At 35.1% G+C, this 19,412-nt stretch overlaps 1 protein-coding gene across 1 annotated transcript in view; it reads left to right on the plus strand.

The window, feature by feature from the left end:
* Window positions 1-18,158: 18,158 nt before the first annotated feature.
* TMPRSS15 (transmembrane serine protease 15) overlaps window positions 18,159-19,412 on the plus strand; it is a 46,616-nt gene continuing 45,362 nt past the window's right edge. The window contains exon 1 of the mRNA XM_085573326.1: window positions 18,159-18,468. Coding sequence (XP_085429452.1) covers window positions 18,300-18,468 — 169 coding nt within the window. The 5' untranslated portion in view covers window positions 18,159-18,299. The remainder of the gene's footprint in view (window positions 18,469-19,412) is intronic.

The raw sequence follows: 19,412 nt of genomic DNA on the forward strand, positions 1-19,412 counted from the left end.
ATCGCAGGCAAATGCACTGCTCTCACACCTTTAGTAGACAGATTTCTATACAAAGTTTGAGAGGTGAACGTGTTTCTCATTCTTCAGCAAGTCAGGATAAAAACATACACAGTTAAAGGGTTGGAAGGGACTTTAGAGACCATCTTGTTCCAAACTCCTGCCATGGGCAGGGACACCTTCCACTAGACCAGGTTGCTCCAAGCCCCATCCTACCTGGCCTTGAACACCCCCAGGGATGGGGCACCCACAGCTTCTCTGGGAAACCTGTGCCAGGGCATCACCACCCTCTCAAGGAAAAATTTCTTCCTAATATCTAACCTAAATTTTCCCTCCTTTAATTAGAACCCATTATTCTATCACTATAGATCTTGACAAAATGTCCCTCCTCAGCCTCCCAGTATATACTCACAGTTTCTTTCAACAGCTTAAGTAGTGCTTAACAGATTCTTTCTTCACTGTAACATGCAAAATTTCACATTACAGTAGAGAAGAGTAAACAATGAGTTTCTTTAAGAAGGAAAAAATTTAATAATTAATTCCTGAATTACTCATAGTTGACAGATTTTTTTCCTAACTTAGTCTATACATTGTGCTGTTTTCAAAATACATTACCTTTTCTCTTTTTTTTTTTCATTTTACCTTTTTTGATATTTCTTGTATTTTTTAACTGGATTGTGGTTTTTTCTAGTTTTCTTGCTTAGCCTTCCAACATGTTCCTCTTTAACTTTCATCCTACCAAACCTAAATCTCACTTTGGACACAATGCCTCCTAATTCTCTGTATTTTTATTTTTTCACCGATGATTGAAGACTTTAGTTATTAGAAATTATGTTAAAATTCAGCTTTTTTCCTTTATTTAAATGTTTTTTCTCAATTTCTGTGATTCCTGAATTACCAAGTATATATTGTTGACTTACCCAAGGGTGGTGTAAATGCCATTTACAACCTCACCTGTTTCAAAAGCATAATGTTTTTTTCATGTATTTATAGGAGACGGCTTAAAAATATTTTTAAGCAAAAAATATCTCTAAATATTTAAATTTGTTTCACTAATTTCTAGCCAATAGAGAACATATGAAATTATATATCAGGAAGAAATTATATTTATAATTCCATTTTCCTTTTACTTCTCAAGTGTTTAGAATTTTTATAAATATTATCATTTGTACAGTTGTACTATTACACCATTTAATAGGCATTTTACTAGCCTGCTTCCCCATTAAACGTTACCCTTTTTCTTTATATTTGACTTTTTATGTGTTCACATGTGACTGCAGTGAAAATATTTTTTTTTTTGTGAGAGATTATGCTGTTTTCAGCCTCCGCATACTCTTTTTTTTTGAAAATGTTGCAAAAATACATGTGGTGACACAATATGACTTTATTATTTGTGACCTTGTTTTTCTCTTGGATAAACTTGATTTCAAAGTCTCAAAGAAAACCAGCAAGATCAAGTATTACTGGGTGAGAGAAGGAAAATGCAGGATCTTAGTGTGCCCAAATGAAACTCTAAGCTCATGGAAGAAAGTCAGACAAGTACTACAGTGTTGGAAAAGATTTTACTTAAGAAATTAAAAAAAAAAAAAAAACCAAATAAACTAGATTATTTTGTCATATCTGTTTATTTAGTAGCAATCATCAATCATGGTTATTATTTCTTGCTCCTGGAAAAGAAATAGAAGCTTAACATTTGTTATAAAATATGTGGGATTCATTCAGCATTTACAGATTCTGAATGTTACATCTGTCTTGTTCTGCCAACTTAAATCTGTAAAAACTTGTTAGACTTAAAAGTCCTTATTTTTTCAGAGCAGAGACTTTCAGACCATTTTATAGCAGACTCTGCTGAAAGTTTTTGTTCCCAAGACAATAAGTCTAATAACAGTAAATACATATGGATTTATTTCAGTTGGCAGTAACAGGAAAATCTTGCAATACAGTTGTACACTAACAATGATTCCTAAAATTCTATTTTCAACTCAATATAATCTTACCATTTTAAATTCAAGTTCAGTCTTTTGTGACTGAAACAGTTTAATTTTCCATTTATAATTTGAAGAATTGACAGAGGTATGAGAGAGGGAACTGCAGCCTTTTAGCAATAGAATTCAAACTTGGTTCCACTTCTGCAATCTTTCATCAATTCTATATGTAAATGAAAAAGAAGCAGAGATCTCAAATCCATCTGCTGGGCTTGTACTAAATAAGACATATTTTTAAAGGTAAATTGATCCAAAATGTGTTGTTTCTGCAAAGTTAGGAGAAAATCAAAGTGTTTATGGACAATATAACATTTGCAGGGTTATGACTTTTCTATTGAAATAATTGATATATATGTTAGCTGGAAATGCTAAAACACTTGTGTAATTGTATAGTGATAGATGAATACAAGTGAAAATGCAGATATATTTGCAAATTCTTAAATGCTTTTTGCAGAATTGCACTGAATCATCCCATTCCCATTGCCTGTCCCTTCCTTCCTACAAGGGAAAAAATATATGAAATCTGAAATATTGGTCACTTCTATAAGGGTTCTCTAAGCCCCGATTTTTTACATTGTTGCATTTGATCTGTTTCTAATATTTTTTTTTGCTTTTGCCATGTTTTAGACAGACTTAAAAGAGCAAGTTTTTTCTCTTTTTGTTTTTGTTTGTTTCTTTTCCTCCAAACCATATGAAATCTGTCAGAGTTGATTTACATTGAGATGTAAATCCTTCCACACAGACTAGTACAGTTGGCCAGTTCTCATTGGTTTTTCAGTGGCAATTTGAATTTTTAAATTATGACAAACTGAGGCTGAAGGCTTGTAATAGAAAAAAGCCATAAAATTTCAAATATCATTGTTAATATCTCTGCTGTGTTTGATATCAGATTATTTTTCCCCATTTACATAGGCATTAAAGAAAAGAAGTTGTTGATAGATTCAACAACAGAGAGTTATAAAACATTTTCCCATTCAGTATCTTGGGAGCGTTTAAAGAGTTTTGAAATAAAAAGTACCTACAATGGGTAATGAGGAATAACTTGAACACAATGACAAAAATTTGAACTCTTGTTCAAATAGATGAGCCCAGTTATTTGAATCTTTGAGAAAGTAATTATATGCTTAGTTGTTTTCAAAATCCAACAGCATTTTCCTCATCCTTCTGTGCTACCTGTCAGCTACTGCTAAAATAATTATTGTGTTAAACATAAGACCAAGAAACCAATTGTGCTTAATTTTGTTTATTTATCATCATGTCAATTTCCAATGTGAAAAGTTAATTTGACACAATAGCTAAATGGATTATCATAGAGGTCTGATCTGAATATCTCTCCACATGTGTCTAAAAGAATATAAATTACTTTTAGTTCAGTAGTTATTTAGAGGGTCATGTACAGAGGACAAGAAAATAAGAATGACCAAATCATTTAGTGTTCTAACTTGACATCTGTGTTACCTGGTTTGGGGAATCTTTTAAAATGAAGTAGAAGAGTTGCCTTGTCATACCTTTCCTCCAAAACCCACACATAATTGTTGTCTTGCTGCTACATTAAGTATAAAGTGGTATTTTTCAAAGGATTCTGCACTGATATAAATCTTTTTCAAGTCAGGCTAAGCTTCTACTGAAAGCTGCACTACAAATTTCAAAAGGAAAGGAGCAAGGCTGAGGTTGAAAGTTTTTGGAAGGATGTGTAGATAATTTTTAACATCAAAAAAATGTCATGCTGCCAATATGCTTTGGAATATCTGTATTTAGAGAGTAAGTTTATTCTCACACTTGACACACTGAGCACTATGTAAATGCTTATCAGTTCTCTTTTACAGCCTCTCCAGCCTCAGCTTTCACCTCATTTTTTGTGCTATTTGGGAGTGAATGGCAAGGATTTCAGATTTACTTCTTCCTATCTTCTCCCTTTATTTGTGTAATCTGTTTCTGACCCACGTATCTGATTTTCCTTTACTCTGCCTGATGTGGACAACAGAAAAGTAACCACATGAGGTGGCAACAAAAGGTATAATAATGGAGAAATTTGAGGGTTTGTTTCTTATGGTCTGTCCTGCAGAATCTCAGGCAGTAAAGAATGTTATACCCACAGCACAGATACGCAGGAGAACAAATGTTCATAAAGCCAGATTTAATTTCATGTACAGATTTCCAAAATCATTCCAAGCTATCTTTGTATTATTGATTGTGTAAGTTAGCAACAGAGATAATTATTTCTCCTTGAGCATTTCTTACTTCTCATGTTATGGAGATACCTATAGTTAGGGTTTTTCAGAGTCTTAAGAAAAGAGATCAGTTTAAATATCTATTGGTCTAAAAGAGACAGATATTTAGCAAGAGGACCTGAGAATTTTCAAGTACTTAAATTTCAGGGAAACAAATGCTATTCACATTTTTAATAGTTAAAATTTAATGGTCTTTTAAGGAAGCCAATCTGTAGAACAGGGCACAGCAATGCTTATCAAGATCTGCAGTCAAGAGTGTTCATTGAACAGTTGAAATAACACTCATGAAATACAGATCTTAATGGTTTAATTATTTGAATATGAATATTCACATTTTTCATATTTTTTGAGACAAAAATCTCTGAGTATTCATCAAGAATAACAGTTTTCTAAGTATCATGGACAAACTTTGGAAAGAGTGCTGGAAACTACACAAAAGATGAAGATGGATTTTAATGCATCTAACTTTTGCCCAGATTTTTCCCCATATTTTGCAGAAGTGGTTTACGTAGGACACATAGAGGCTAAACTACCCCATATCTAAGTTTCAGACCTTTCCCTGTTCAGTGTTTTGTGGCCCTTTAACCTGCAAACAGAGATGAAGGTTTTCTTTCAAACTTCTTTGGAAACAAATACATACAGACAAAGCCCTGTGATGTATAGTATAGAAAACTTAGTTTGCATTTATTCTATCATTCAGAACAAAAGGTAAGAATGAAAGAGGAGAACCATTCCCCTGCCACTTGAATTTTATTTTCAATGCTTCCATATAAGCCTACAAGGCACACAAATCTTTATACACAGCAATGTTCCTGTGATTTGTTTTATTCATAGAAACTATTACATTGTGGCAAATTTATTGCTGTTTTCAGTGACTGCTCCACACTGGCATCAATTTACATCAATTAATCAGAGAATTCAGAGAAGCAATAATGCTGCTACTTCCCCTTGACCTTTGTCTTTTTCCTGCCCATTTTGCCATGCAGTGTTATCAGCTGAGTTGACTCTGATTCTTTCCCTTGTGTGCTATATCTGTTCTTAACTCATCCCATTTACTTGTCACAGAGAACTTTGCATTGACATGCTCTTTCCATTGCTCAGATGGTTCATGCTGCTTTCTGTTTTCTTCTTGATTGTTACTGTCTTCACTGTGTTTTCCCATGATCCACACATTTTTCCCCTGATAAAGGGGAACATAAGGAAGTATTTGCATGTAGTTCTTTAAACTCAGCTAATTAACTCAGTGTGGTCTATCAGTTTATTTTTTGAATGCAAAGAATCGTGTTATTCTCATTTTATCTAATTTTAATTTACTAAAAATAAGACATTTATAATAAAATATTTATTTATGATATTAAGTCAGTGTAGAAGGATTTGATTGCCTCCAGAAGCAAATTCTTACCCTCACCATTGGGTCTTTAAAGTTAGGTGAAAGTCTTCCTTCATTCTCCAAGCCTGTTGCTGGCTCTGTGATCACTTCTGCTGAAGTCAACTGGATTAATCACAGATTTTCCTTTCTGGATACTTTTAATTATCCCCACTTTTTATTATAATATATTCAGAAACATATTTCTCTGAGTCTGACTTAAAATAAGATTCTTTGATTCTGTGTTGGAAATTGTTGAGAAGAGAAAGTGAATGTTGAGCTGCAGCCAACCAGTCAGACAAGACACGCCTGACCCAGGAAAGAACCTCACAGTGCTGTCCTGTGAGATCTTCCTGGATGTGCTGAAACAAGGAGAGGTTTTGTTTGCTTTAAAAAGGCCTTGCTCCAAATTCAGGCAAAGGTGATATATTCCAGTTTCGCTTTCTGTGCAATTTTTTTTCCCCAAGACAGTATGAAGAGCTATTGCTAATGACAGCAGTGCCTTTTTAATTAATTTTCTGATATAGACTTGTTAACATGAAAGCAGATTACTCACCAGCAATTTACTTGGATCTTTTAATTGAATAATTCAGGTTAATCCATATTTCTGAACACTTTTCATGGAATGTATAAAATCTGTAAGGGATTTATACTTTTTTTCTTCCTATTTGTTATGGTCTTACTGGAAGTCAGAATTTAAACTATGAGTGCACAAAGCAACATAGATATTTGCTTATGTGATGGGAATCTAAAACTTCTCAGAACCTTTTTTCAGTTTCAATATGGTTTTCCACACCAAGTAAATGTATTGGTTACCTCATCCATTACTATATTATTCATTACTTTATTATTTTGCACATTACACATCTCCTCTGTTTAGTGATCACCGCTAGGAAGATTGTTAGGTGTGCATGTGAAAGTTCTTGGGCAGTGTCTCAGAGCAAACACCCAGATGACTCCAGGAGAAGATGTTCCCACCACAGTAAATCTTCCAATGTGATGAGACCACCAGACATCAACTCAGAGATTTCAATAATTGCTAGCTCAATATGCACTTAGACCCAGGATTTGGGGAATGTTCAGGGACTGAAGGCAGATACCAGGTCCAATTCCTTTCTCTATCTTCCCACCTTTGACATACCACAGCCAAATGGAGCCCTACATAACCCAGGCCAAGACTTGTTCCATGGCCTTGAAAGCAGGTTGGGGTTCTTTCAGTTTGATTTTGGAGGGCTTGGGATGGTCAATTTAATTTTTTTAATTATAATAAACTGCATGACTTCAGGAGGGAAATGGAGACACTGTTCCTTCATACCTTTGTTTTTATTAAAACAAGTATTCCCAAATTTGTTCTACACTTGTGTGTTCTACAGCATAGTTTTCTCTCCACCTCTAATCCAATTTAAATAAAATAATACTGCTCAATCTGACATCTTTAATACTGCATGCCCTTTTAAATTTTTTTGATCTTCTCTAAGAACCTCAGGATAAGAAATAACATTCCAGAAAACAGAATATTCAACAAGTCCTCCAAGCTGGGTTATTCTGGAAACTGGTGAAAAGAGGATGCATACAAAGACTATGTACTCCTCTGCTCCCCTAACTCCTCTGCTGAGTTATGTCTTGCTGAGTCAAACAAGCACGAGAAGATCTTTGAAGAGAGAGTAGCACATTAGTGATGTATATTATGTGACTTTTAGTCAAGCAACATTTAATAATGAATTACACAAATAATTAAGTTTTTCTAACTAAAACTTCTGATAACTTTTTTAGATGAGGTCCATGTTTTTCCCTTCATATGAAGTTTCACAGCTGGGTGACCACTACCATGGACATTTTTCATCCTCATTTTTTTTTTTTTTTAATATGGTATTACTGCACTCCATCTGTGGGGTCCCCAGCACAGGAGTAACATGGACCTGTTGGAGCACATCCAAAGAAGGGCCATCAAGCTGATCAGAGGGATGGAGCACCTCTCCTATGAGGAAAGGCTGAGAGAATTGGAATTGTTCAGCCTGGAACAGCCTGGAACATCATTGGGATGATCTAATTGTGGCCTTCCAGTACCTGAAGGGAGCCTACAGAAAAGATGAAGAGAGACTATTTACTAGCACCTGGAAGGAATGGATTCACACTAAAAGATGGTAGGTTTAGATTACATATTAGAAAGAAATTCTTTACTTTGGGGGTGGTAAGGAACAGGCATGGGCTGGATGGGGCTCTGAGCAACCTCATCTAGTAGAAGGTGTCCCTGTCCATGGCAGGAAAGTTGAATGAGATGATCTTAAAGTTCCCTTTTAATCCAGGCCAGTCTGTGATTCTACAGTTACTGAGAAGTTGTCCTTCCATACGATCTCCATTTTAAACTTCTCCTTTTAAACTGATCCTTTTGGTGAAAATAGCTCATAATCCCTTTCTGTACCTTCACAGCAGATTTTTGATTTGGTTTTCTGTCTTCTTCTCTGGATGTCTGCATAGGGAAAGAGACAGACACCTTAGACATCTGAAAAGAGCAGTCAAAAGAAATCTGATTTTCATTTTTTTGATAGGTCAGTGCAAGTCTGTGGGGGCTGACAAAATGTTTACCTGCAGAGAGCTAGTCATTATTGTAACATCAGGTTTTAAGTATGTTTGTGATAGTCTGGGTAGTAGAGGAATTATCTGAGCACAACAACCCCTCTCCTCCTATGTCAGCAGTCTTTCCACCCTGTGCTGGTACCTGATCAAGCAAGGATATAAAAGCAGCCCAATAAGGCTACAAAACCTGTGGAGTTGCAGATATGGATGCAGTATAAATGACCTAAATTGTGAAGCCATTCGGATCCTACCCTGTCAATGGCTTATTTCTTTAAAAATATCTAACCTGAAGTTTCACTTGTATGGCTATAGTAATAATTATAAAAACCTAAATTATCAACATTAAATAAGTTGTCATCTTTCTCTGAGTTTTATCACTTTAATAGAGTATTTGCCTTTATATAATTTAAAGTATTTTAAAATCTTGTTGTATTTTTTTGCTCATAAAGTTCATAAGTAGAGTCATAAAACTACAGTTTATAAAATAACATGCAACTGATTTTATTAGTTTCAACTGAGTAATCTAATTTATTTTTAATTTTGCGTTATTTCCTTAGGTGATTAATTTCTTTGCTGCAGGGTGTCCATGACCTGTGAATATTCACAACTTGCAGTGGTGGTAGTAAACTGTTAGTAACAGTGGCTAATGCTCACTCTTTTCCTGAATGGATCATACCATTTCATCAGTTTAGTCATGTAGCAAACCTTCCAAATCCAACTTTCAGGAGTCCTATCAATCCACAAATGAAATTAAAGTAAAAAGCAAATTTTAGGATTATGCCAAAAGTTAAAAAAAAAAAAAAATGCAATTAAGACTGCAGAAGAGAAATGAATGAGAAAAGTAATTATATGAGGAATAAAAGTAGAAGCAAATGAAGTCAATGTCTAGAGGGCAGTCTGCAGTCACAGGATGTGCTCGTCATTAAAAGGCATAGAAATGGCCTGGAATAAACTCCATAATGTTCAACCAAGTTCAACAAGTCCAAAGTCCAGCACTGGGGTGAAGTAACCCGATGTCCCAGTACTGATTGAGCCTGACAAGCTGATAGGGATTTCTAATTGCTGCCTCCAGATATCTAAGGGATGATTGCAGAGAAGGCAAATGGACTCTTCCCAGAATTGCAAAGGCAAAGCCCAAGAGGCAACACACACAAATTGCAGCAGCTGATATTCCAATAAGACACAGAGGGGAGAAGAAAATCACTATGCAGGCAGTCAATGCATAGTGTTTATGGAGCCTTTTACCTTAGAAATGTTTAGATCTTGCCTTGACATGGCCCTGAACAGCCTGGTCTTATTTCACTTAACCCTGTCTCAAGCAGGAGTGGGACCAGATGCTTATCATAGGTCTTTTCCAGCATAAACCTCTCTGTTTCTGTAATTCCTGCCTGCTGGCAAGCAAGCATTGCCACACTGTTGAATTCTGATCCCCTCATATGGAAGGTTTACAAATGAAAACGTGGAAACATGGGTTCTTATATTGTTTTACAACCATCTTATACGAGTTCAGACTATAATATTTTGCAAACAAATTAATCCAAGAACTCACTTTTAATTACTATTGCCTCAGTGTCAAAGGCTTGCATATTAATTTTTGCTACCATGGCCTAATAGCCAAATAAAATTGTTTAGCAATGACCTCATTTGCAGGAGTCACGACTCCAACTTGAGACTACCCATGCTAAGTTATGTCTTTGGCCAGACTGTAATCAATCTTTGTGAACTGTAAGTGGCCACGGGTTTTACTCCTCTGGGCTAATCTCTTCACCACTAGAGCATAAAGTCAGAATTTAAAATGCAGTGGTGTCTTTGGGTAATAGTGTTTGTCTTTTATTAGTTATATATGGTATCGATACAAATAGTGAAATTATGCAAAATATGAGAGAGGAATCCAAAGTCCATCTGCACACAACTCCTCCAACTTGAGATTAAAAAAAATATTTGATTAGGGATAAGACAGGACTAAACTAGTATTGTTTCAGGCAGCATGGACAATTACCTGGCTGCCAGTTGCCACTCAGAAAATTCCTCAGTGCTCTCCTCAACACAGCAGGGCAAAAGTAACTCATAGCCATCCTCAGGGGGTGCAGGGAGATGAGGACTGATGTAAAAGCTCTCTGTCACTCCCTCCTCTTCACATTCTTCCCCTACTCCCTGCGGTGGCACAACTCTGCTAGGTGTGGGATAACCTAACAGCTGAGCCAAGTGAATTATTTAGACATCATCAATTTGTGTGATAGAGTCAGTGTTCAGAAAGGTGTCAAAACTTAAACCCCTTGAAATGAAGGGTATTAAAATTATTGCTGAGAAAGCACAAAAAGTTACAAAGACACTACTATGCCACAGTTTAGCAGTGCTCAGCACTACGAATATGATCTGGTCATAAGTATGCATCTATGTCTACACACATTTGTATTCATATATGTGTGTGTCTGTGATATACAATATATACAAAAGCAATTCCTACTCTATCTAGCATGATGACCCAAAGATCTAATCCATTTGCAAGATACAGACTCAGTTTTCTCTTGCTCTGTAAGGGCAGTATGATTAAGCTGCACTGAATTTAGTTTTAAAAACTTTGGGCATAACTAAATAATTATTTCTTTTTATCAAGGTGAAATATTACTATATTGCTTTCATTATGGTATGGTATTACACTAAATGAAGGTCAGGCCAGGATTTTGATTTTCATTTAGAACTTTATATAATTTCAAATGGCAATCCTTTAAATACCACAGTTCTCAAAGACTGGACAGAGAACTGCTATGTCATCCAGGAGTCTCATTTCAAGACTTTTTCATTTCTTCCCAATTTATATTATCTCAATTTCTTTCAATTAACAGATGGTGATAGTAGAGCTTCTCTCTTCCAAAGATTGACTCAGAAGTTTCCCTTTCCTTTGACAGGCAGGAATATGGCTGGTGTGCTCAGATTCTCCACAAGAAAGAGTGTCATACCACAAATCTGGGTTTAGTGCTCTGATTGAGAGTCAGAAATAATAACCCCTAGAGCCCAAAACATAGAATCAGTATGACTTTACTTTTCTGAAACTCAAGAGTTTTGACAGATTAAATTTATAACCAAATGGTTGCACTGCTTACTACACTGCCTGTTAATTTACTCCTGCTCTACTATCGTAGTAGCTCTTGCCATCCACAGTGCTTTTAACTTTATTAAGGACTTGCATCCCATAGCACGTTTATGCCTGGCAAGAAAATACAAAACAAGCATGCATTTCATAATGTCTCCTCTGATTAGTTCTCCAGTTCTGTGGTCAAAGAACCATGCCTTACACAGATTAAATTTGTGCTGCTGAATTACTTTTCGGTGCTGAACACGTTGCTGAGCTATGGCACGTTACTAAACAATTCATTTCCCAGCACTTCCTTTATAAATAAAATTACTTTTAAAGGAACTTTTTAAGCAGAATGAAGAAAGATATGTCTTTCACTGTTGTCTTCATAATTACCCTCAGGATAATTAAGGAATTATCAAAAGAAAACTGTATAGGCAATAAATTCGGCAGTAATATTTTATATTGTCACTTAAAAATATCAAATTACAAGAAATAGTGCAAATCCAGTGACTAACCTTACATTTCTGTGGGTTTTCTTGTTCTTTATCTGAGACAAGTATCTTCAGTTCTTCTTCTTTGAGTGGATTTCTTTTCTTCTTATTTGCATATCCTGTGCATGATTATGACTGCTCAGGAATGTTGTAAAAACCTATGCCAGTGAAGTTTTATGATGTAATTAATTTACAAGCATCTCCTATAAATATCTGTTCATGTGGATTATTATTTTCCTTCTCAGGCTGTGTGTTTTGTCAGTCCTAAATTCACAGAAGTTTTTGAGACAGAAATGAAGCTGCAAAAATCATCTGATAAGAAATATGTTCCTCTTAATAGCTATGAGATTTTCTTTGCTTCTCTACTTGCAATTTTTGTGTGTATTTGTGTTGGACTGATTGTGCTGTCTTGGTTATCAGTCCAGGAGTTGGAACGAGGTAAGTAGCCAATCTTTAGATGCAGACCTTTAGGAATTCCTTTGAAGGCAGTGCTCTTACAATTGTGGTTGTATTTTTTTTTATTTCATGCTATGTTTTTAATGCTGGGGTCAGGGGAAGTGGTGTTCTAGGGTTTATGTGTTTTTCTCCCCTGAAAATTGATGTGAACAAAATGGGGGGGGGGGGGGAGGAAACAAGCACTGGAATTATGCTCTAAAGGCATATAAAATAATTTTCATGGTTTAGGCAATGGGAAAGGTCCCTAAGATGCAATCCAAGCTATAAAGTTTGGCTAATTCCACCATATTCATCAATTAGTGAAGTTAATATGGAAAACTGTGAAATTTTGCCTTTTTCTTCATTTATGAGTTTTGAATCAGAATACAAATAATACACTGAAAGGCTAATAATCCCCTAGAGTTTGTGGGGCCTAACTCTTGGAATCTATTTATTTTTTATTGAAGAAATATTTTTAAGTAATTTATTGGTGTGAGAGAGCTCCTGTATCAGTCAGCTGCCTGCACCATGTAAAGCTCAGGTAAAGTCACTCTTAGTCTTTATTCAGTTCTGGAATGTGATGGAAGAAGTTACTGATACTCAAAGCAAACTAAATTATCAATGTTTCATGATTTTCAATTGGAATTAAAATTTTAGTTAAGAACTAATGTGGATATAAGTGGGAGGGTCACACCTGGAGGACATCACCCAGTTCAGGGCTCCAAAACACATGAGGGCTACTAGAGAGAGTCTCAAAGTGATTTTTGTTGCTGAAGAAATATTCTGTTACCTTGATGATTTTACTGCTTGCATTAACCAAAAATCCATGGTATTTCAGTCTGACAGCTAAATTTTCATGAAGACTGAATTTTCTGTAAGACTTATGTTAAAAAAAATAAAAATAACCAACCAAAGCCATTATGTCGGAATTTCATATTTGTTCCTTCAGTTGCCATTGTTTTTATTTCCAGATTTTAAAAACTGCACTACCTACCAACTTTCTTACCTTCTTACTAGAATGTTACCACACTCCAGTAAAATAAAAGAGCATCTTATTGAATCTAGAGATAGGGCTTTACTTAATGACCTTGTTTTTAGAAGAAAAATAGGCAAAAATTTGTAAAAATATGATTATAAAATATTTTTAATTATAAGTGATGTATAATTTAAAAAGGCTCTTGCTTTTTAGGAGTATTTTTTAAACAGATTTGATATTGTTTTAAGGAACAGCCTTCAAAGAAGCTCAAAGCATTCTAGTATTACTAATTGATATTAAATTTGTGTCATTATGCTATGCCTTCCATAATAAACTGTTCATTATAGTATTTATTGCTTATCTGCTTTTATTCAGTTATTAAATTATTTAGAAATGCCTCTGCTGCCCAAATTAATGTGCAAATAAGACCATATGCCAAAGTCAATATTATGGGTTTTATCTAACAGTAAATGAGATAAAAAGGAAGAAATAGGAAAGAGGGGACTGGGAGGGGAAAGTAAGGTGGAAACAGATTAAGTAGAAAATATCAACACTCCATGGATCTCAATGGCATCCCATTGATCTTCTTGGTGGTAAGGGTTTCTTGAAAAACACAGAATCCAGTGAATTAATATACATTTGGGCCAGGTTGGAATGCCCAGGTTCCTGTTAGGAGGTGTCTTCAGGGAGGAGAAAGTTTTGGTGGTCACAACCTCTTTATGCATTTTTGCCATAATGGGAAAAACTCCTTCATAGCAATGTTTAAGCCATGAACTGTAATATTTAAGTCTCTGAGATATGCTTTTGTCTTAAAACTTGCTTTGATATCAACGCCTTCAAACACAATCTAAAATGCCACTGGTACTGCAACTGGTAAGCAAAAGGCATTTGCTATCAATCAACTTTAATTCGAATATTTTCTGAGAATTTCCAGTGTGTTACACAGTGAAGAATTATGTTTTAAATGTGTAATGAATTCCTTTATGAATACCTGATGTCCTGTGTCATATTAAAATCAAGATTAAATTTGCAGCAAGGACCAGTTGTCTAAATTCTTTATAAATTCTCCCAGAATTTCATATATGTATTGGTGAGACAAGTCAGGTCAAAAATAATTTAACTATTCTGACACTGAATATTTCCAATGCTGTCATTGAAACCAGTTTACACATATAAAAAAGAGCACAGCACAAATACATAAAGTGTGAGGCAATTCATAATACTTTTTTATCCACAACGCATAAAATACTCATAATTCTTCCTGTTCATCTCTGTCCCTTTTGCTAGACATAACTGGGCATGTCATTGTATCCTTTATGCACTCACAGTGTTGCTGGAAAACACATCTAAAACAAAATGGAAAGTAATGCCAAATAGGGGCAAAGAGTATTCATAAAAATATGATTACAATAGTTATAACTATTGTAAAACATCAGAAAACATCTATTTTTTTTCTTTAAACAGCACTAGGCAGAGCATCTGTGATCACAAAGCAGTAAAAAATCTAGAAATTATTGTATTGTTAATCTGTGTCAAATGAAATCTAATGTAATAGTTTTCATTTATTTCTATATAATTAAAACTCCTTTTTTTCTTTTTAATTATCTAGCTGAAGCAGATGTGAATACTCATGGCTATATGGGAATATTTAAAATATCCTCTGGCACATCTTTCACTTCAACCTTACTAAACAGTTCATCAGCTGATTTCAAAGTCCTTGCCTTTGATATCGAAAAATTGGTAAGAACCTATCAGCTTGTGCTTTATTCAAGAGTATCTGTAGGTACATTAATTCCCTAACATTAACTGCTGTTGATGGGTTTTTCTTTCCAAAGAGTTATTTCAGGTCCTAAGCCTGGTCAGAACCCAATATATTCCTTATTTGAGAAAATCAGTGAATCATCAAATAAGTACCTTGCTTATGTAGTCAATAAAAAGTTATTTAGTACTAAAGCCATTATTATAGTGTGAGAATGTGTGTATTTTTAATTATTTTATTGGTTCAAGATTTCTCTTTTTCGTATAGATACAAAATATCTTTCAAGAAAGTGAACTGAAATACAAATTTGAGAGATGTGAAATTTCCCGGTTCAAGTAGGTACAGCTTAATTTAACATTGGAAATAAATGTCAAAAGTCCTCATTTAGATGTTTCTCTCAGAAGTAATTACCTTGATTATCAAGACATCCTTGGGAACCTCCTGTATTATGCTTTTCACACCATACATCTTCCAATGTGCTCAATTTGACACCGAGTGTGTTTCCCTGGGCAAACTTCCTTCTCAAGCTGATGTGTGTCCCTGCCTTGACCAAACCAGTAAGGCTGACTGCTAACACCCACTCAGAAAAATTCCATATTTCAAAGAACTGCTGAATTATTTTTTTGCCAAGGTGCTGTTTGCAGGGCTTCTGAGCCTTGCCACCTAAAAGAAATTTCAGGTTAGAAATCTCCTAGCATAAGCCTGGAGGCTCAGGCACTCTTATGTCCCTATGGATACAAATCCACTTAATTCACACTCCTTAGGGTGTTATCAAATAAGGCTGTCATTTGACACCAGGAAAAGCTGCAGCCTCTGCATCCTAAAAAATTCCATAAATCTGTACAGTATGATCTGCTTCATTTAGTAAAGCTCATCTTCAATAACCTGGGGTGTTGGTTGTCCTACTGAAGACCAGCTGACAAAAATGTCCAGGTTTTACAGCCAGGTCTGTGGTGTTAATTCCATCTGCACTATTCTTAATAACGTCCTGATTCAGCAAAACACCTGTAACACTGTCTCTCATTATTAAACTGTTCCAGGACGTGTTCCCATCCTGTCCAAAACATTAGAATCTCAATGGGAACCATGTGGTGTTGGCTGTGGTTTTTCTTTTTTATTGTTGCTTCTTTTTCTACAGGAAATCTGAAGATGAGCATGGCAGATTGACATCAGAAACCAGGTAATTTAATATAACAAAGTTTACATAAACTATAGGCAAGAGTCAATGATGCTACTAATTTAGACAGTTTTTCTGTGGACTGTGAATAGATTTAAAAAAAACCAAAACCCTAACACTTTTAGAATTTAAATAAGGCCCTCTAAAGAGGATGAAGCTTCAAGACATATCTTTTCTCTTAAAACTTCCTTTAGGATTAGATGAAAAAAAAAAAAATGTGATAGTCCCTGGGACTGTCAATTTAGAAAGAAAAATGGAAGAGAGAGAAAGGCAAGAAACTATCCAGAAAGGAAAAGATATAGGTTTGTGCTGAGTTTACTCATGTAAAACTGATGAAACTGAGCTCAGATCTCATGACACTACCAGTAACTCAAGTTTTAAATCAAGAGAAGTCTAATGACACACTGTGATAGGCAAGAACAAAACAGAGGACAAAAGATTAAGACTCTAGCAGATCTGAAGAGCCCTGGGAAATGAATGATATAATTGGTTGTCTCGTAGGTGAACCCAGAAAATTAAAGTACACATTGCATGAAAACAGATCAATAGTTCTGTGCTACCACATGTTCTTGTGATAGCAATGTAAGTACATGAAGTTGATAAATATGTAGAGGGGATTAGTTTACTTGAATGACTGTCCCTGAAAATAAAAAAAACAAACAAGATATTGGGATACTATCTGACCATGAATATCAGTAAGTAATGGGAAGCAGATTTAGACTGGAACAAGCTTTTGATTGAAATAGTGAGGACATGACCCCATTAGCTAGGAAGTGAAATATGATCAGTTTATGAAGGATTATATAACATTAAGGGAATGGACTACACAGCAGCAGGAGTGGGCCACTTCCAAAGTGTTTTCCTCATGGAGGTAGATCCAGTCAGGAAATCTGGTTTCTGCACAAAGAAAGGGACTATTCTCATCAAAATTTGGGCATCAAAGATGGAGATATCTCTGAATGGTTTGCTCAAGACTGTCTTTGTAAGTGCTGGGTTTTTAGCTTTCTCATCTGGTCAATTTAGATGCCTTTTTTTAGGAGGACACCAAATTATGCCAAAGAACAGCTTATTTCTTTCTATCAACCAAAGTGAGAATCTAGATATCTTCCCTATAAATAACTGTGTTGGGCAAAACTCATTCCACCGTGGTATCTTGACACAACAATCAGAAATTGCAGAAAATCTGCTGGTTTTGAATGTTGGATCCTGTTTTTAATACAATAGTAAGGATCTGTCTTCACTTCTGCTTTCCATAACTTTGTCTCAGATATTACCTTCTTTTCATTTTAAAAGTGTTTACCCTTTCAGGCAATCTGCTTGGCATTTCACCCTTGAAACGCTGCTGCTGAGTCACAAGGGCAGCAATAAAAGCTTTTGTTTGCTCAGCATGGCCTAGAGGTTATCACAAATATGCAAGAAAGAGCTTTTCTACATATTGCAAACTGCAAACTATGCTCAGCAAAACAGGATTAATCACTCCTTACAAAGAGCACTACTGAGTCAGTTGCAAGTGGGTAGTTTAAGGATAAAAAAGTTTACACTTAAATTTAAGGAGGAAATGTGTATCTTTGGCAAGTGTCATACTTCAACATTACTTTAGCTGCAAACATAAAACTTCATAACAGTGAATAGAAAGGATGGAGAGAACAAACAGAAAACACTCTGGATAAAATTCATAGAAGTTAAATGCAGTTTAACCACAATTTCTAAATATCTCTGTTTTCAGCCATCATTGTTTCCTTGTGAGAATACAGGCAATCACACCACAGATCTGCAAAAATGCAGAATCCACAGATTTGCTTTATAAAAATGGTCACTTTGTATTATATTTTGCCATATTATACAATTTTTGTAATACTTCCATGTTCACCTTCAATATTTTATGGCTAAACCTATTGAACAACAGTAAAGCTACTTCTTTAGTTTTCCTCAAGTTCAGCTCCATTGCAGCAATTGAAATGAATGTTGTCTTGTTTTGTTTTGTTTGTTTTTTTGTTTTTTTTTTTTTCTGACAGTGCAAGTAAAAGTAGATAAAGAAAAAACAAAGTTTCTCCAAGGTTCAAACTGACCTGATGATTAAGAGATGTTTCTTTATGTCATCTTTGCCAGCCAATATTTAAAAAACAATCTGCCTTTGCCAATTGAACCAGTGTTAGAATGAACTATTCTCTAGATTATGTCATATTGCAGATTTTTTTCATCAGCTTGAATAACTAATTAACTTCTATGTTTTGTATTGGTAGTGTGGTTGTGATCTTCACCCTTTACTTTACCAAGATGGTAACAGTTGAGAAAATAAAAAATGTGCTGGTTTTGGGTGTCATTGCAAATAACCCTAATCCTACCAAGGCTTTGAAAATCGATGTGAACAGCATACACATCACAGGTAATTTTAGTAAGTTTTTTGTTTGAGGGGTTTTTTGCTTGTTTATTTGGATTTTTGTTTGTTTGTTTTTTGTTTTTAATTCTAAAAATCCTTCAGAACTGCAGGTAGCGGGAATGAAAGCTTTGGCTCCCAGACAGCAACTGGATTGTTACTTTTTCTCTTGGGTGCCATCCTCCCCCATTCCATAAGTTTCAGTAGCAGCAGAAAGAAGAATTTACAACCTTTTCTAATAGAAAGTATGAGCCAGCATTGTGTACATTCCCTAAGGAGGGAGTAAAGGGCAAAGTAGTGGTTTCCCAGTGAAAATGACTCAATTTCACCTCTTATGCTCTTATGAAGCATAATATTTGTAATTTTTGGCCCTCTAATTAAAGCAATTAAACCCCAGCCCTGTTGTTTCATAAGTAAAATACAGTTATAATTTTGTTCTGCTAAAGAATAAGAAAAGAGCTCAGAGCTGCAGTGAGTAAAGACTAATTTACTCAAAAATATGTCCTGAAGAAAAACAAACTGCTTTGGGAGAAGTGCACCCAGGGAACTGGCTCTATATTCTTGTAGAGCCTAGGTAAATGTAAATGGAATGTAAGTACTAGAAAAGATATCAAAGTCTAAATGGGAGCCCATCAAGATCAATGGGAATCTTTTTTTTTTTTTTTTTACCTGAATAAAGCTTCAAAACAGCCCTTCACTGAGGATGAGGTTAAAAAACAATCTGAATTCTTTGAAGCAGAAGTTGATTAGCTGACATTTGAAGACCTGCTGGAGTTACTATTAAATAAAAACTGAAGAGTGGCAATCTGCTGTGCCATGTCTCTTACTCTATATCAAAAGCTGCATTTTTTGTTAAGTTCTTCAAGTATTCAAAGGCTAAATTCAGAGTCTGGGCATATTTAGTTGTCTTTACTGTTTATTACAAATTACTGCACAACACTGTGGAAATTGATTGCTCTTAT

Source organism: Lonchura striata, chromosome 1 (assembly GCF_050655825.1).
Source record: "Lonchura striata isolate lonStrDom1 chromosome 1, ASM5065582v1, whole genome shotgun sequence".
Classification (NCBI taxonomy): Eukaryota; Metazoa; Chordata; class Aves; order Passeriformes; family Estrildidae; genus Lonchura; species Lonchura striata.